Source organism: Ranitomeya variabilis, chromosome 3, assembly GCF_051348905.1.
Source record: "Ranitomeya variabilis isolate aRanVar5 chromosome 3, aRanVar5.hap1, whole genome shotgun sequence".
NCBI lineage: Eukaryota > Metazoa > Chordata > Amphibia > Anura > Dendrobatidae > Ranitomeya > Ranitomeya variabilis.
The window spans coordinates 675,279,421-675,299,227 of NC_135234.1; the positions used below are offsets into that span (position 1 = coordinate 675,279,421).

The 19,807-nt window shown below is 46.2% G+C and overlaps 1 protein-coding gene across 4 annotated transcripts in view; it reads left to right on the forward strand.

Moving 5' to 3' along the window:
* CALCOCO1 (calcium binding and coiled-coil domain 1) overlaps positions 1-19,807 on the forward strand; it is a 126,033-nt gene that overhangs the window by 81,286 nt on the left and 24,940 nt on the right. Inside the window, exons 1-4 of one of the 4 annotated variants that reach the window (XM_077297950.1) lie at positions 3,998-4,096; positions 12,920-13,085; positions 17,521-17,623; positions 18,726-18,916. In XM_077297950.1, coding sequence (XP_077154065.1) covers positions 4,035-4,096; positions 12,920-13,085; positions 17,521-17,623; positions 18,726-18,916 — 522 coding nt within the window. In that variant the 5' untranslated portion in view covers positions 3,998-4,034. Of the gene's footprint in view, positions 1-3,997; positions 4,152-4,226; positions 4,517-12,919; positions 13,086-17,520; positions 17,624-18,725; positions 18,917-19,807 lie in introns of those variants that run through there. The other 3 variants (XM_077297951.1, XM_077297952.1, XM_077297953.1) reach the window with 3 other exon arrangements.

The window sequence follows — 19,807 nt, forward strand, 5'->3', positions numbered from 1 at the left end:
AGGCACTGGATTGGGCGATGTATTAGGCACTGTATTGGCGCTGTATTAGGCTCTGGATTGGGCGCTGTATTAGGCGCGGTATTAAGCACTGGATTGGGCGCTGGTTTGGGCACTGTATTGGACGCTGTATTAGGTGCGGTATTAGGAACTGTATTGGGTGCTGTATTAGCCACTGTATTGGGAGCTGTATTGGGTGCTGTATTAGGCACTGTATTAGGCGCTGTAGTAGGCACTGTATTGGGCGCTGCATTAGTCGCGGTATTAGGCACTGCATTGGGCGCTGTATTGGGCGCTGTATTATGCGCTGTATTAGGCACTGTATTGGGCGCTGTATTAGGCACTGGATTGGGCGCTGAATTAGGCGCTGTATTAGGCACTGTATTTGGCGCTGTATTAGGCACTGTATTGAGCGCTGTATTAGGCACTGGATTGGGTGCTGTATTAGGCACTGTATTGGGGACTGTATTGGGCACTGTATTGGGAGCTGTATTAGGCACTGTATTGGGCGCTGTATTGGGCACTGTATTGGGCACTGTATTGGGGACTGTATTTGGGACTGTATTTGGGACTGTATTGGGCACTGTATTAGGCGCTGTATTGGGCGCGGTATTAGGCACTGTATTAGGCACTGTATTTGGCGCTGGATTGGACGCTGGATTGGGCGATGTATTAGTCGCGGTATTAGGCACTGTAATTAGGCACTGCATTGGGCGCTGTATTAGGCATTGTATTGGGCGCTGTATTAGGCACTGTATTGGGCGCTGTATTGGGCGCTGTATTAGGCACTGGATTGGGCGCTGAATTAGGCGCTGTATTAGGCATTGTATTGGGCGCTGTATTATGTGCTGTATTAGGCACTGTATTGGGCGCTGTATTGGGCACTGTATTGGGCACTGTATTGGGGACTGTATTGGGGACTGTATTTGGGACTGTATTGGGCACTGTATTAGGCGCTGTATTGGGCGCGGTATTAGGCACTGTATTGGGCACTGTATTGGGCGCTGTATTGGGCACTGTATTGGGGACTGTATTGGGCACTGTATTGGGCACTGTATTAGGCGCTGTATTGGGTGCGGTATTAGGCACTGTATTGGGCGCTGTATTGGGCACTGTATTGGGCGCTGTATTGGGCACTGTATTGGGGACTGTATTGGGGACTATATTGGGGACTGTATTGGGGACTGTATTGGGCACTGTATTAGGCGCTGTATTGGACGCTGTATTAGGCACTGTATTAGGCGCTGTAATAGGCACTGTATTGGGCGCTGCATTAGGCACTGTATTAGGCGCTGTATTACGCACTGTATTGGGCGCTGTATTAGGCGCGGTATTAGGCACTGTATTAGGCACTGTATTGGGTGCTGTATTAGGCACTGTATTGGGCACTGTATTGGGGACTGTATTGGGGACTGTATTTGGGACTGTATTGGGCGCTGTATTGGGCACTGTATTGGGCGCTGTATTGGGCACTGTATTGGGCACTGTATTGGGGACTGTATTGGGGACTGTATTGGGCACTGTATTGGGAGCTGTATTAGGCACTGGATTGGGTGCTGTATTGGGCACTGTATTGGGGACTGTATTGGGCACTGTATTGGGCGCTGTATTGGGCACTGTATTGGGCGCTGTATTGGGCACTGTATTGGGCACTGTATTGGGGACTGTATTGGGCACTGTATTGGGTGCTGTATTGGGCGCGGTATTAGGCACTGTATTGGGCGCTGTATTGGGCACTGTATTGGGTGCTGTATTGGGCGCGGTATTAGGCACTGTATTGGGCACTGTATTGGGGACTGTATTGAGCACTGTATTGGGAGCTGTATTAGGCACTGTATTGGGTGCTGTGTTGGGCACTGTATTGGGGATTGTATTGGGGACTGTATTGGGAGCTGTATTAGGCACTGTATTGGGCGCTGTATTGGGGTTTGTATTGGGGACTGTATTGGGCGCTGTATTGGGGACTGTACTGGGGACTGTATTAGGCACTGTATTGGGCGCTGTATTGGGCGCTGTATTGGGCACTGTATTGGGTGCTGTATTAGGCACTGGATTGGGCGCTGTATTAGTCGCGGTATTAGGCACTGTATTAGGCACTGCATTGGGCGCTGTATTAGGCACTGTATTGGGCGCTGTATTGGGCGCTGTATTGGGCACTGTATTGGGCACTGTATTGGGAGCTGTATTAGGCACTGTAATGGGCACTGTATTGGGAGCTGTATTAGGCACTGGATTGGGCGCTGTATTGAGCATTGTATTGGGCACTATATTGGGGACTGTACTGGAGACTGTATTAGGCACTGTATTGGGCACTGTATTGGGCGCTGTATTGGGCACTGTATTGGGTGCTGTATTGGGCGCTGTATTGGGCACTGTATTGGGTGCTGTATTGGGCGCGGTATTAGGCGCTGTATTGGGCACTGTATTGGGGACTGTATTGAGCACTGTATTGGGCGCTGTATTGGGCGCTGTATTGGGCGCTGTATTGGGCGCTGTATTGGGCGCTGTATTGGGCGCTGTATTAGGCGCTGTATTGGGGATAGTATTGGGGACTGTATTAGGCACTGTATTGGGCGCTGTATTGGGCGCTGTATTAGACGCTGTATTGGGCGCTGTATTGGGCGCTGTATTAGGCGCTGTATTGGGCGCTGTATTGGGGATTGTATTGGGGACTGTATTAGGCACTGTATTGGGCGCTGTATTAGGCGCTGTATTAGACGCTGTATTGGGCGCTGTATTGGGCGCTGTATTGGGGGCTGTATTGGGGACTGTATTAGGCACTGTATTGGGCGCTGTATTGGGCGCTGTATTGGGCGCTGTATTGGGCGCTGTATTAGGCGCTGTATTGGGGATTGTATTGGGGACTGTATTAGGCACTGTATTGGGCGCTGTATTGGGGGCTGTATTGGGGACTGTATTAGGCACTGTATTGGGCGCTGTATTGGGCGCTGTATTGGGCGCTGTATTAGGCGCTGTATTGGGGATTGTATTGGGGACTGTATTAGGCACTGTATTGGGCGCTGTATTGGGCGCTGTATTGGGTGCTGTATTAGGCGCTGTATTGGGGATTGTATTGGGGACTGTATTAGGCACTGTATTGGGCACTGTATTGGGCGCTGTATTGGGCGCTGTATTGGGCGCTGTATTAGGCGCTGTATTGGGGATTGTATTGGGGACTGTATTAGGCACTGTATTGGGCGCTGTATTGGGCGCTGTATTAGACGCTGTATTGGGCGCTGTATTGGGGATTGTATTGGGGACTGTATTAGGCGCTGTATTAGGCGCTGTATTAGACGCTGTATTGGGCGCTGTATTGGGCGCTGTATTAGGCGCTGTATTGGGGATTGTATTGGGGGCTGTATTGGGGACTGTATTAGGCACTGTATTGGGCACTGTATTGGGCGCTGTATTGGGCGCTGTATTGGGCGCTGTATTAGGCGCTGTATTGGGGATTGTATTGGGGACTGTATTAGGCACTGTATTGGGCACTGTATTAGGCGCTGTATTGGGCGCTGTATTAGGCACTGTATTGGGCGCTGTATTAGAAGCTGTATTGGACGCTGTATTAGACACTGCATTGGGCGCTGTATTGGGCGCTGTATTAGAAGCTGTATTGGGCGCTGTATTAGGCACTGTATTGGGCGCTGTATTGGGGACTGTATTGGGCGCTGTATTGGGCGCTGTATTGGGGATTGTATTGGGGACTGTATTAGGCACTGTATTGGGCACTGTATTAGACGCTGTATTGGGCGCTGTATTGGGCACTGTATTAGACACTGTATTCGGCGCTGTATTAGAAGCTGTATTGGGCGCTGTATTGAGGACTGTATTGGGCGCTATATTGAGCACTGCACAGCCTCAGAGCCCTGACAGTGACGTTACAGTCGCCTTTACATCCCCTCATTTCCACTTCCCACGGAAGAAAACTTTTCACAATACAAAATAACAATAAAACACCAAAACTGTTCCCGTTACCCATAGCAACGCGAATCCTTTCGAGACTTCTGAGCTTTTACAATCGCAAGTCTTTCTGGGTAATGCAGTACGTCCCGATGGAATGCGCAGCCTGCCGCGCCAGTGCTGAGACTACAACTCCCAGGTAGCAGCGCGCAGAGCTTTTGTTGTTGTGGGACAGCTGATTTCTGAGTGCGGGGGTAAGCGGTTCTGTTTGTTCCTAGCCGGGGGTGTTATGTGCGGTGCCTGCGGGTGTGCGGCCTCCTGTATGAGGGCGGGCGGGGTGCGCAGCCTGAAGCGGCGGGGCGACGTGATGCGGGGACACAAGTGGTGCGCAGCAAGTCTCCAGCTGCTGCATAGGCCTCGTACAGGCGGCTGCAGAGAGGCGGAGATGCTCACGGCGGCGCCTGCCCGGAGTTTTCCCTGCCTGCACCATAAGTTTTTCTTTCAGCCTCGTGGAGGTTAGGACGATGCAGCGGATTCCTCCTCTCCTGCTGGGATTATATTAGGGCCACCCTACGACTCCCGTAGTGTTTGTTATCCAGCTTTTCCATGCTCCTGAAAGGCAAGTCCCAGCCACAGGAATCACACGGCAGGACCAGGAGGGCGTCGTTCACATCTGCGCTTTTCATGAGAGTAATGGCCGCACCAGCCCCCTTATCCTTATGGAGCCGTTGGGTTTCCATCTTTGTGGTTGTCGTTTTCTTGGAAGAAATTATCGCACTCGTTTTTCTGATATTCCTGTTAAAATCTGCTATGTAGGCTCCAATACAGATGTGGACGGGTGTAAATGTGCCCTCAGAATGTGTCGCCCACCCCATGGCGTGCCACAGGTGCATACAGGGCTAGCTGGTACTTGCCCACTTCTGGTCCTGGAGGTGACATAGTGTGGCACCGACCTTTCAGGCATCCCCCCATTTGCTGCTTACCTTACATAGTGTGCCCACCATGAGTTTTTGGTGCGGTTTTGACCCTGGATATTTTCGCAGCTTCTTAGCCTCCAGCAATGTGGATGGGATTTATAGAAATCTCCTGCCCACTGCGCCTTTTTCCTACACAGTGGTGCGCATTTCAAGTCCTCAACATGTCAATTGCTCTTGTGGGACGCTGAGTTTTATGTGCAGATTCTTCCCATAGACTTCCATTAGGTGGGGGGAAAATTCGCAGGTAAAAAAACGCATGCAAAACAAAGTGGAAATGCATGTAATCCGCACATAACTGTGTCACTAAGGTTTTGCCAAAGCCAAATACTAGTAAGTATCAAAGACAAAACTGCTTTAAAACATGAGGTGCCAACAAGAGATGAAAAATGATAAAAATGCAAGTAACCTAATTTACTTAGTAGGTGCAGAAAAGGTACAAAATCTGCAAAATCAAAATGTAGTCTTGCAGGGTTATTTTCATCATCATCATCATCATTATTGGTTTGTTATAAAATTCTGGTAAAACGCGCACAGTTGTAATTTATTCGTTAATAATTCATTATTTTGTATTAATATTTTGGGCACCGTTGCAGTCTAGCAGTGGTGACCGGTCTCCTGGGCAAGGAATGCAGTGCTTGCATGCTCTTTATAATAGAGCTTGTAAGTGCTGCTCTAAAGCTGGCCAGGATCTGGACAGATCAGTGCCTCCAATCCTGCAGAAGCAAAGTTGCCTTGGCAGTATCGGTAAACGCACAGCTCAGGCCATTGATGCGATGATGCTTCTGGTCCAAACTCGCAATCTGGTGACCAGGGAGCCAAGCGAGAGGTGCGCTCCTGCAGAATAAGTGGAGTAAAATCATTTAATGTTCATTTGGTTGTATGGACAAGAAACTATCTGGAAACTCTGCTTTTCTGGAGGCTTGCATGTGCACCTGGGAAATTTGCCACCTCTTTCTGGAGTCCACGAGGTCTCACGTTTTTTGGAGCCTTCTGGATGCTTCCAGAGATTTGACCGTAGTTTGGGCAGCATGAACCAGATGACGAGTTTCCCGGACAGCTTTAGTAATGGTAACTGGCGTGGAATCGGTGACATAGGGCTCTCCTCTAGCTGCGTTCCCCTGCTAACTCCAGCTTCAGGTGACTGCAATGAATGCACTTAGCGCCCATGAAGTTATGCTATCTCTTTACGATAATCATAAACCTTTTTAAACAGTCTATGTTTATCTAAAAATAATGTATGAAGAGTGCCAAATCTTATCACATGGAAGTACCTAGTTCCAGGTAATATAGTTCCCCATTATCTATGAAGGGACTTTGTAATCTGTCAAATAAGAAGCGCAGAGGTTGTTACATAGAAAATGTTGAAATGAGAAACTCTGACAAATCTGATGTCTGAAATTAAAAGATTTGTCCCAGAAAGAACATATTATACACCTGTCTACAAAATAGGAAATAAATGTCTGATCGCTGAGACCCCACTGATCACGAGAACCGAGGGGGCCCCAAACTCTTATGTGAGTGGAGCTGCAGTGTGCATGTGCGACACTGCTCCATTCACTTTCTATAGCAATGGTGGTCATATGGTCTCGATATTGCACCATTTACAGTTAGTGCTCGGGTTACGACGGTCTCGAGTTACGTCGTTTCGTGGTTACGACGCTTTATACGACGCCTCATTCCGACTTACGCGGTTTTGCGTCGTAAGTCGAACTACGTGCAACTACGTGCAGCGGCGGAAGAATACTGCCCCAGTATCTCCAGCACCTTCTACAGCTTCCTCCCAATAAGCCTGTTCTTTCTTTGGAATTGTTATCTTTATTTATTGCAGTACACTGTTTATTACTGTTACAGCACTTACAGTACAGTATTTCATTATTAAACGTACTGTACTGCACAATATTTTACTGTACCTTTGTTTATTGATAATTATGTAGGGTACTGTGTTAGGATAGGTGTTTGGATAGGCTAAGTGTTTGCAGTACTGTACTGTTATTATGGTACAGTACTGTATGAACGTATGGTCTGACTTACTTCAAAATTCGGTTTACGACGCCGCGTAAGAACGGATCAACGTCGTAAGTCGAGGACTACCTGTACATAGTAGATTTCGGGTCCTCCCATTCTTCAGATCAGTGATCATACATTTATCCCCCCCCCCGTCCGGTGGATCGGTGATAAATGATAATTATGTCACAACCCTCCCGGGGACCCATATAAGATTGCCAGCAGACTATAGGGGCCTTTAGGGTACTGTCACACTATACGATTTACCAACGATCACGACCTGCGATACAACCTGGCCGTGATCGTTGGTAAGTCGTTGTGTGGTCGCTGGAGAGCTGTCACACAGTCAGCTCTCCAGCGACCAACGATGCCGAGGTCCCCGGGTAACCAGGGTAAACATCGGGTTACTAAGCGCAGGGCCGCGCTTAGTAACCCGATGTTTACCGTGGTTACCAGCGTAAAAGTAAAAAAAAAAAAAACAGTACATACTTACATTCCGGTGTCTGTCCCCCGGCGTTCTGCTTCTCTCCACTGTGTCTGCGCCAGCCGGAAAGCACAGCGGTGACGTCACCGCTGTGCTCGCTTTCCGGCTGGCCGGCGCTCACAATGCAGAGAAGCAGAACGCCGGGGGACAGACACCGGAATGTGAGTATGTACTGTTTGGTTTTTTTTACTTTTACGCTTGTAACCACGGTAAACATCGGGTTACTAAGCGCGGCCCTGCGCTTAGTAACCCGATGTTTACCCTGGTTACAAGCGAACGCATCGCTGGATCGCTGTCTCACACAACGATCCAGCGATGACAGCGGGAGATCCAGCGACGAAAGAAAGTTCCAAACGATCTGCTACGACGTACGATTCTCAGCAGGATCCCTGATCGCTGCTGCGTGTCAGACACAGCGATATCGTATGGATATCGCTGGAACGTCACGGATCGTACCGTCGTAGCGACAAAAGTGCCACTGTGAGACAGTACCCTTATTGTGCCTAGGGTCAAACATATATAAGTTTACAAGTTCCCAGAAGTCAGAAACTTTTTAACATGGTGGATCAGATTTACCATTGTGAGTTCGCCTGGATTTTGGCAGAACATGCGAAAAAATGTTTGCGCATTTGACGCAGATAGTCGCATCCAGTTGTGGACAAACCCAGATTGCTTTTCTGCCTGTAACAGCTCGCACTTCTGCTACCTAGAAAACAGTTAACCGTAACTTGCTTTTCTCTCATGGTCCAGGGTCACACAGGGCGGTTTGGTGCAGTAAGAAAAATTAAATTTTGTACTTCTAATTTGTACACCACTTACACTGTGTGATCCCGGCCTTGAAGTGCTTTTATTATTTTTACTATTCAATAGAACATGTCATAAAGTAATTAATCGGTGGAACTGTGTGACACACTCCCCATGGATGGATCTGGGCTGAAAACAGCCTGTTCTCTGGATCAACATAAAAGACTATAGTGGGAAAACCTGTTTTGTCTTTTTGTGTCTCAGCTTAGTACTTTGAGCACTTCATACTGCACTCATCTGCATAGACTGCGTACCTCATTAACGCCTTGTGAATATCTCTAATTTGGTGCAAGTATGAAGGTGGTATGTTCCTTAGTGGGTAAAACATGCTACATTCAGAGAGAAAATGCATAAAAATACTCTAAGCCATCAAAGAAAAAAATGAAAGGTGGCGCTCCCCAAAGCTGCACCTTAAGGGTATGTGCACACGCTGCGGATCCGCAGCGGATTTGACGCTGCGGATCCGCAGCAGTTTTCCCAAAGTTTAAAGTACCATGTAAACCTATGGGAAAAAAAAACACTGTGCACATGCTGCGGAAAAATCCACGCAGAAACTCAGCGGATTATTTTCCGCAGCATGTCAATTCTTTGTGCGGATTCCGCAGCGGTTTTCAACCTGCACCAATAGGAAAGTGCAGTTGGAAAACCGCAGAGGAATCCGCAGAAGAAACCGCGAGAAAATCCGCCGTGATTATCCCAGTGGTTTTGCACTGCGGATTTTCAAAATCCGCTGCTGAAAAATCCGCAGCAGAATCCGCAAAACCCTTACAGTCCTTTATTCCAGAGAACATAACCAGAGGAGCGGTGGGCAGGGGGTGTGCAGGACTGGAGAGGTGAGGAATTTTGTGCTGCAACAGCCATAAAAATACTGTAAAAGCCATAATAAAATGTAAGTAATAATAAAAGGATCCCATCAGCAGCGGCTGCCCTGCTTGTTGACAGTTTCCAGTCAGAATAACAGGTCCTTTTTAAGGCTACTTTCACACATCAGGTTTTCGCCGTCAGGCTAAATCCGGCTAATTTTCAAAAAAAGGATCAGGCGAATGTTGCCGCCGGATCAGGTTTTTCTCCCATAGACTTGTATTAGTGCCGGATTGCACCGAATGACATTGCGTTTCGTCCGGTTTTCGCCGGACCCGGAAAAAGGTGGATCCGGCGGCCTGATCCGGTTTTTTAAACTGAGCATGCTCCAAATTTTTTTTTTATCCAATACTCTGGATAGGCTAGCCGGATCCGTGAAAAAAACAGATCCGTTGCATCAGGTTTTCAAAATCTGCGCCGGATCCAGTTTTTCCAACATTTGCCGGATTTAGCCTGACACTGAAAACCTGATGTGTGAAAGTAGCCTAAGCAACTTCATAGGTAGTGATGCCAGATTACAGAAATGTTAGATGTGCTCACCTTATTGCATTGTCTAATACCCCCCCAACTGTCCAGTGTCTTCACCCCCAGGCCTGGTTGACAATCCAAGTGGACCTACAGAAAACACGGTCACAAGCTCGTTATAGTTTATTACACTAAAGGATTATGGGCTTGTACAGCACAGGTTTTAAAAGGGGTTATCTAGTGCCTTTCCTTCTCCATTAGGAGCAGATAGGTGCTACTGATGTGGCATCTGTTAGCTGAGTCTTGTGCGCCTGTCCTGTTAGAATAGGAGCTCTGTATGATAGTTGGCAAGCAGCTCACAGACGCCACATCGGTAGCTCTCCTGATGTGAGAAGAGCTGCAGGACCCCTTTAACAAAGACTAGCTTTGAAGAGCCACTGTGGTTTTTATGGAACCACTTGCTCCAAGAATTCAGGCGTCATCAGCCATTAGTCCATATTTCACGTACATTTCCTGTGATTTAGAGCGCTGAATGATACTCTGTGGGGTTGTTCACATGTCCTTGGTTTTTTTTGTGGACCATGTGTCTGTGTAAAAAATCATGAAGATGTGGAGATGTCTGTTTTTTTTATCATCATCACAGATGAAAAGTCTGTTCGTCCGTGAAAAATTACAGAATGAACACACATGGTAGCAGTGTATGGCATTGGTGTACAGTCCGAGTCTGTACATACGGTAATTAAAATTGCAAAATATAGGATACGCTTTGTAATGTATCTGTATGTGAAAAATGTTGACCAAATGCTGAGGACACACTGGACCAAACGCTGAGAAAACACCCAACCTAACACCTGAGGACACATTGGACCAAACACCTGGGGACGCACTGGCCCAAACACCTGGGGACGCACTGGCCCAAACACCTGGGGACGCACTGGTCCAAACACCTGGGGACGCACTGGCCCAAACACCTGGGGACGCACTGGCCCAAACACCTGGGGACGCACTGGCCCAAACACCTGGGGACGCACTGGCCCAAACACCTGGGGACGCACTGGCCCAAACACCTGGGGACGCACTGGCCCAAACACCTGGGGACGCACTGGCCCAAACACCTGGGGACGCACTGGCCCAAACACCTGGGGACGCACTGGCCCAAACACCTGGGGACGCACTGGCCCAAACACCTGGGGACGCACTGGCCCAAACACCTGGGGACGCACTGGCCCAAACACCTGGGGACGCACTGGCCCAAACACCTGGGGACGCACTGGCCCAAACACCTGGGGACGCACTGGCCCAAACACCTGGGGACGCACTGGCCCAAACACCTGGGGACGCACTGGCCCAAACACCTGGAGACACAGTGGCCCAAACACCTGAGGACACACTGGACCAAACACCTGAGGACACACTGGACCAAACACCTGAGGACACACTGGACCAAACACTTGAGGACACAGTGGACCAAACACCTGAGGACACACTGGACCAAACACCTGAGGACACACTGGACCAAACACCTGAGGACACACTGGACCAAACACCTGAGGACACACTGGACCAAACACCTGAGGACACACTGGACCAAACACCTGAGGACACACTGGACCAAACACCTGAGGACACACTGGACCAAACACCTGGGTACGCAGTGGACCAAACACCTGAGGACACAGTGGACCAAACACCTGGGGATGCACTGGACCAAACACCTGAGGACACATGTACATGTTTTTTTTGCTTACGTATGTGAAAAACATTGACGTCTGAATGAGGCCTTAAGCGTTCAGCTAGCAGATTGACATCTGGAATATAAAGAGTTAACACTGAATTCGGAGCGAGGAAAGGATGATTCATGAGTTGGCATTTGTCAGGTAAAATATGGAAACAAGCTAAGCTTTGCCCACAAATGAAATACTGATTCATGTCCTTTGGTATTCATGTGGAGTTTAATTGGAATTAAAAATATTAAAGTCAATTCATTATAAAGCGGACGATGAGGGCCCAGCGACAACAGTTGTCAGGGGTCAGGGCACAGGCGCAGTAAAACAAAGCCACAGATTTCATTTCTCCCTGTGAGATCTGGAAGACATCCAAGTGACAAATACCCATTGGCATTGCGCTAAATGCTTCGCTCTGAATACATGGCTCTATTAACTTATTTCTATAAAGAGACTGATGAGCTATGAATTCTACCGAATATCCCTGACTACAGAACCAGCGTTTCTGAGATAACCAGATCTGTCATATTGATGCAAATACAAGAAGCAGCATGGAGGGTAAAGGGGTCATTTACAACCTCTTTTATACTGACATATACCGTATATAATATATATCTACATGAGTGAGGCCTAAATGTACACGTTTCCTATAATAATGTTCCATAATTTGGCTTGTGGGAAATGTTTAGTCTGCCTTAAGGCTAGGCTATTTCTTAGGCCTCCATACACATTGGACTAAAGTGATCTGAGCTTGCTGATATCGGCTGTTTCATCCACCGGTCTAATGTATGAGGGAACCTCAAAACACTCTACCGATAGATGACGTTGAGGGAGAGAAGGATCTGGCCTTTAGGAGTGCCAAGGTCGATCCTTTTACTCTCTGAGAGATAAGCCGCAGCGCCTCGAATAAAGTCAGAGCCAAACTCTCCTGTATATGGGGGAATCTGGGGAGATAGTTGTCAGCCAAATGTGTCTGGGGTACTCTAGTGGTGGCCATTAGTGACCTTTGTGTGAAACTTCACCTGTTTTGGTAGGATCCCCATTAAAATTTCTCAGTTGCTGTTTAATCTAAGTATGGTATATAAAGATTAGAGTGCACTCACGATGTAAACAACACTACACGAAAATGGATAATGCCCCATCAGGGTGCTACATCTTGTTTTGGAGACCAAAGTACACACTAAGAGGAGAAGAAGACCGATACAAAAAATGGTGTGCACACCCAATATAATGCAGTCAAAATTCATACAGTTTTCTTGATAACATGGACAAACAACTGCTTAAAAACATTGAAAAACATGGAAGCATGATACAATAACATACCACCAACACTGAGTATTGCATCGAGTATATGGGTGAAATGGACATGCCACAGGGAGCACTAGTGAGGCAAGATAGCTGTTAGTAGCACCTCCAACTAATATATAAATAACCCCAATTAAAAATAATAACATTGGTATAAGGGTCACAATGAGGCGGATTAGCTGAGATTGGAGATGAACTACAAACAGAAGGTCAAATAGTAAGCAGGAAAACAATAATGCTTAATAATTCATCATATTGGGTGTGCACACCATTTTTTGTATTGGTCTTCTCTTCTTGCTGTTTAATCTAATGCATGAATACAATGTTTTTAAAGTGTACAAGTAATAATAGTTTAATGAGATATACAGTAAATAAGTTTTATCTATTGTCATCCGTAGACGCAAGATAGTGAACATCATGGAGGATTCTCTCCTGTCTCAGGGGTCATGTATCAGCTTCTTGAATGTGGCTCAAACCTACATGTCCAGTACCAAAGTGGAGTGTCACTATACCCTGCCGACCGGGATGAAGGGTTCTACCAGCGACTGGATCGGAATTTTTAAAGTGAGAAAGTTCCCTTTGTTTTATAAATTACTTTTAATCTTCAATACACGCGACCTAATTTTACAACAAATAGTCCCTTGAATCGTCCTCTCAACTGAGCTTTTTCTTATTCACTTTATGCATATTTATCCACCTCTTTACTACACGGTAGCCACCTCTTTACTACTCGATATCCGCCTCTTTATTACACGGTAGCCGCCTCTTTATTACACGGTAGCCGCCTCTTTACTACACGATAGCCGCCTCTTTACTACACGGTAGCTGCCTCTTTACTACACAATAGCCGCCTCTTTACTACACGCAAGTCGCCTCTTTACTACACAAGAGCCGCCTCTTTACTACACGGTAGCTGCCTCTTTACTACACAATAGCCGCCTCTTTACTACACGCAAGTCGCCTCTTTACTACACAAGAGCCGCCTCTTTACTACACAGTAGCGACCTCTTTACTACACAATAGCCGCCTCTTTACTACACAATAGCCGCCTCTTTACTACACAATAGCCGCCTCTTTACTACACACAAGTCGCCTCTACACTACATAATAGCTGCCTCTTTACTACACAAGAGCCGCCTCTTTACTACACAATAGCGACCTCTTTACTACACAATAGCCGCCTCTTTACTACACACAAGTCTCCTCTACACTACACAATAGCTGCCTCTTTACTACAAGGTAGCTGCCTCTTTACTACACAATAGCGACCTCTTTACTACACAATAGCCGCCTCTTTACTACATGTAATAGCCGCCTCTTTACTACACACAAGTCGCCTCTACACTACACAATAGCTGCCTCTTTACTACACAATAGCCGCCTCTATACTACACAATAGCCACCTCTTTACTACATGCAATAGCTGCCTCTTTACTACTCGATATCCGCCTCTTTATTACACGGTAGCCGCCTCTTTATTACACGGTAGCCGCCTCTTTACTACACAATAGCCGCCTCTTTACTACACGGTAGCTGCCTCTTTACTACACAATAGCCGCCTCTTTACTACACGCAAGTCGCCTCTTTACTACACAAGAGCCGCCTCTTTACTACACAATAGCGACCTCTTTACTACACAATAGCCGCCTCTTTACTACACAATAGCCGCCTCTTTACTACACAATAGCGACCTCTTTACTACACAAGAGCCGCCTCTTTACTACACGGTAGCTGCCTCTTTACTACACAATAGCCGCCTCTTTACTACACGCAAGTCGCCTCTTTACTACACAAGAGCCGCCTCTTTACTACACAATAGCGACCTCTTTACTACACAATAGCCGCCTCTTTACTACACAATAGCCGCCTCTTTACTACACAATAGCCGCCTCTTTACTACACACAAGTCGCCTCTTTACTACACAAGAGCCGCCTCTTTACTACACAATAGCGACCTCTTTACTACACAATAGCCGCCTCTTTACTACATGTAATAGCCGCCTCTTTACTACACACAAGTCGCCTCTACACTACACAATAGCTGCCTCTTTACTACACAATAGCCGCCTCTATACTACACAATAGCCACCTCTTTACTACACAATAGCAACCTCTTTACTACACAATAGCCGCCTCTTTACTACACAACAGCCGCCTCTTTAGTACATGTAATAGCCGCCTCTTTACTACACACAAGTCGCCTCTACACTACACAATAGCTGCCTCTTTACTACACAATAGCCGCCTCTATACTACACAATAGCCACCTCTTTACTACATGCAATAGCTGCCTCTTTACTACGCAATAGCCGCCTCTTTACTACGCAATAGACGCCTCTATACTACACACAAGTAGCCTCTATACTACACGGTAGCCGCCTCTTTATTACAAGGTAGCCCCCTCTATACTACACGGTAGTCACAGGATTTCAAGAGGATGTCTCTAGTTAGATTTCTGGTTACATTTACAGTTCTGTGAAAAAGTGTTTTGCCCCCTTCCTGATTTCCTATTCTTTTGCATGTTTGTCACACCTAAATGTTTCAGATCACAAAACAAATTTAAATATTAGACAAAAGTAACGCAAGTAAACACAAAATGCAGTTTTTAAATAAACGGCTTTTTTTTAAAAGGAAAAAGAAATCAAATCTACGGGCCCCTGTGTGAAAAAGTGATTCCTCCCCCAATTAAAACATAAATTAACTGTGGTTTATCCCATTTTTGGGAAACTTGACTTCAAATTCCCTAGCCACACCAAAGCCTGATTACTGCCACACTGGTCCTACTCAAGAAATCACTTAAATAGGACCTGCCTGACAAATTGAAGTAGACCAAAAGATCCTCGAAAGCTACATATCATGCCATGATCCAAAGAAATTCTGGAACAAATGAGACACAAAGTAATTGAGATCTATCAGTCTGGGAAAGGTTATAAAGCCATTTCTAAAGCTTTGGGACTCCAGTGAACCTCAGTGAGAGCCATTATCCACAAATGATGAAAATATGGAACCGTGGTGAATCTTCTCAGGAGTGGCCGGTCGACCAAAATTACCCCAAGAGTGCAGCGGCGACTCATCCAAGAGGTCACAAAAGACCCCACAACAACATCCAAAAAACTGCAGACCTCACTTGCCTCAGTTAGTACCAGTGTTCATGACTCCACCATAAGGAAGAAACTGAGCAAAAAATGGCCTGCATGTCAAAGTTCCAAGATGAAAACCACTGCTGAGCAATAATAGCATAGAGGCTCATCTCAGTTTTGCCAGAAAACATCTTGATGATCCCCAAGACTTTTCGGAGAATACTCTGTGGACTGACGAGACAAAAGTTGAACTTTTTGGAACATGTATGTCACACACAATTTGCATAGAAGTAACACAGCATTTCAGAAAAGGAACATCATACCAACAGTAAAATATGGTAGTAGTGTGATGGTATGGGGCTGTTTTGCTGCTTTAGGACCTGGAAGACTTGCTGTGGTAAATGGAACCATGAATTCTGTTGTCTACCAAAAAACCCTGAAGGAAAATGTTCGTCCATCTATTCGTGACCTCAAGCTGAAGCGCACTTAGGTTATGCAGCAGGAAATGATCCATAACACCTATAAGTCCACCCCTGGTTTAAGAAAAGCAAAATTAAGACATTGGAATGGCCTAGTCAAAGTCCTAACCTTATTCTGATTGAGATGCTGTGTCATGACCTTAAAAAGGCGGTTCATGCTCGGAGACCCTCCAGTGTGGCTGAATTACAACAATTCTGCAAAGTTGAGTGGCCAAAATTTCTCCAGGGCGTTGTAAAAGACTCATTGCCACTTATCACAAATGCTTGATTGCAGTTGTTGCTGCTAATGGTGGCCCAACCAGTTATTAGGTTAAGGGGCTAATCACTTTTTTCACACAGGGCCCTGTAGGTTTGGATTTTTTTTCTCCTTAATACCGTATATACTCGAGAATAAGCTGACCCAAGTATAAGCCGAGACCACTAATTTTGCCACAAAAAACTGGGAAAACTTAATGACTCGAGTATAAGCCTAGGGTGGAAAATGCAGCAGCTACTGGTAAATTTCTAAAATAAAAATAGATACCAATAAAAGTAAAATTAATTGAGACATCGGTAGGTTGTGTTTTTGAATATCCATATTGAATCAGGAGCCCTATATAATGCTCCATACAGTTTATGATGGGCCCCATAAGATGCTATAGTAATGAATATGCGGCTCCACCCCTATGGGAATGGAGTCGGGTCGAAATTCATTACTGTAATGAGCGGTACCATGTGACCGCTCACTACAGGAAGAAGCTGCCGGCACCGGAGAACCAGGGATGTGCAGGGACCGCGCCAGGAGCAGGTGAGTATTATTACACAGCTGCTGCTCCTCCTCCCCTGCCGACCCCTGGGTATGACTCGAGTATAAGCCGAGAGGGGCAATTTCAGCCTAAAAAAATGGGCTGAAATTCTCGGCTTATACTCGAGTATATACGGTAATTAAGACCTTCATTTAAAAACTGCATTTTGTGTTTACTTGTGTCATCTTTGTCTAATATTTATATTTGTTTGGTGATCTGAAACATGTAAGTGTAACAAACATGCAAAAGAATCAGGATATTCCATACATTTATAATAGATGTGGATCCCACTGGGCAAGACATCTGTATAGAAGGGGACACCGACATGCACAGGTATCAGCAGATGATGACAATTCCCATACAAATGAAAGCAGAGTCCTATACATGACAGCTACGTATGTCGGGTCACCGTTCTCCAGATAGATGCAGGTCCCATTGCTGGAAGCCACATCTACTTTACATTTATGGCATATCCATATTCCAGAATTGTGCAAGATAGGCAAGACAAATCACTGAGTCCATATTATCATCCAGCTTTCCCTAAAGTCTCTGTATAGAAATTTGTATTAATACAGCATTTTCCAAGGGCCTAAGGGAATATTTTAAATGTTTTCTGGAGGAACACTTGGTAAGTCATGTACTTTCTCCATCACAGGTGGGAGCGTCTTCTATAAAGGACTATGAAACGTTTGTCTGGGCTGTCTCCTCTGAAGCTCTTGCAGATGGATCAGAATCTTACTGCAGCGTTCAATTTCAAGGTGAGAAAAGTGTCGTTTGGAAGTAATGATTTGGGCTCTGTGCATGTTGCATCTGAGCCTTTGGTCTGCACATCAGGAATATTTCCCCACGTACTCATCTAGTAGAAGGTTTGATGTAGGCCACCGTTAGTTAATCACTTGGAATTCATCACTGTTGTGTCCCTGTCTGCTATTGTACGATGCCCTTTTATCCTGCAGAGTGCTGCTTTTTGCAGAGACTAAAGGTACCTTCACACTACATGACTTTACAACGATAGCGATCCGTGACGTTACAGCGTCCTGGATAGCGATATCGTTGTGTTTGACACGCAGCAGCGATCTGGATCCTGCTGTGATATCGCTGGTCGTTGCTGAAAGTTCAGAACTTTATTTGGTCGTCAGATCGGCGTGTATTGTCGTGTTTGACACCAAAAGCAATGATGCCAGCAATGTTTTACAATGGGAACCAGGGTAAATATCGGGTTACTAAGCGCAGGGCCGCGCTTAGTAACCCGATGTTTACCCTGGTTACCATTGTAAATGTAAAAAAAAAAAAAACAGTACATACTCACCTTCTGCTGTCTGTCACACGTCCCCCGCCATCCGCTTCCCGCACTGACTGTCAGTGCCGGCCGTAAAGTAAAAGCAGAGCACAGCGGTGACGTCACCGCTGTGCTGTGCCTTACGGCTGGCACTCACAGTCAGTGCAGGAAGCAGACGCCGGGGGACGTTACAGACACCGGAATGTGAGTATGTACTGTTTTGTTTTTTTTTAACTTTTACACTGGTAGCCAGGGTAAACATCGGGTTACTAAGCGCGGCCCTGCGCTTAGTAACCCGATGTTTACCCTGGTTACCCGGGGACTTCGGCATCGTTGGTCGCTGGAGAGCTGTCTGTGTGACAGCTCTCCAGCGACCACACAGCGACGCTGCAGCGATCGGCATCGTTGTCGATATCGCTGCAGCGTCGCTTAGTGTGAAGGTACCTTTAGCCCTTTGACAGAGGTGCCAGGTAACACCACCAGCACCTCTGTAGATTACAAGAAAATAAAGAATCACTTTTGTAACGTGAGTAATTGAAGCAATTTCATGTCATGTTTTCCAAAACTTTATTCTCCCACAGCCTGTTACTTACCACGGCCTGGGGAGCAGCAGTATCATTTTCGCTATGTGGATCACCATGGAGTGGTGAAAGGAATCAGTGAATCTTTTGTGTTCAATGTACCACGTCCCATGGAAGACATGGTCACGCTGGAAGATGAGGAAGCATCCATGGACATGATCTTGGTCATCCCCAAAGCAACTTTCTTGCAGGTACTTTAATGTCTTATGACTTTAAAGGGAACACATTTGGAAAAGTCCTTATGAAACCAATAGCTACTACTCACCATTACTATTGCTTACTGTGTAAAGGGGAGTTAGAAAACGGTCATGCCTTGGCCAGCCCGTGGTATGTTAATTGATATGGGTGACAATTTCTACAATCACATGCAAAGAGGGTTCTTCCTTCTGCTGGGAAAGAAGCAATGAATTATAATCTCATACGAGGGAAAACTGAGTGCACATGACCGAGCGCTTGAGACTTTGTAGTAGTCTATGGATGATGTGGAATGTCATCCATCAGTGGGTCAGTCTTACCCATCGTACTATATTTAATCATCCTACCACATGTGTAATCCAGAAACTTTTAAGATGATATACACCTGCAACATTTACTAGCCAAGACGCAGGAACAACAAATTAAATATTTAAGAAGGTGTCAGTGTCTTTCGGAATTCATTGGGTTTATCTGTTTATTATCGGAAGTCCCACATACACAATAGATTGTGATCGTTTGGCTGACAATTTTCTCTCCCAACTCGTTCGCACACATGGACTCTCGGCTCTTCTGATTGCTCCTGTGTTCTTTATGAGAGAGCCCCTGTCAGACTTCCTTAGTGGTGACTTATCTCACCGAGAACAAAAGGATCGGCAGTCCAAAAAGAGGAGGTCCCCATATATTAGAATGTCAATGGAGCCTGCCAGGACCTGCAGGTTCTGTCTTCAGTAGTCTAATGTGTATGGTTGTCTTTAGATTTTGTCCTCCTACACATGAGGCTAAGGTAGGCCAAACCTACTGATATTGACGATCTAATATATATTGAGGCCTCCCAGTTCTTCCCTGACAGATGATGTCAAAGGAGAGAAGGATCCAGCATGTTGCAT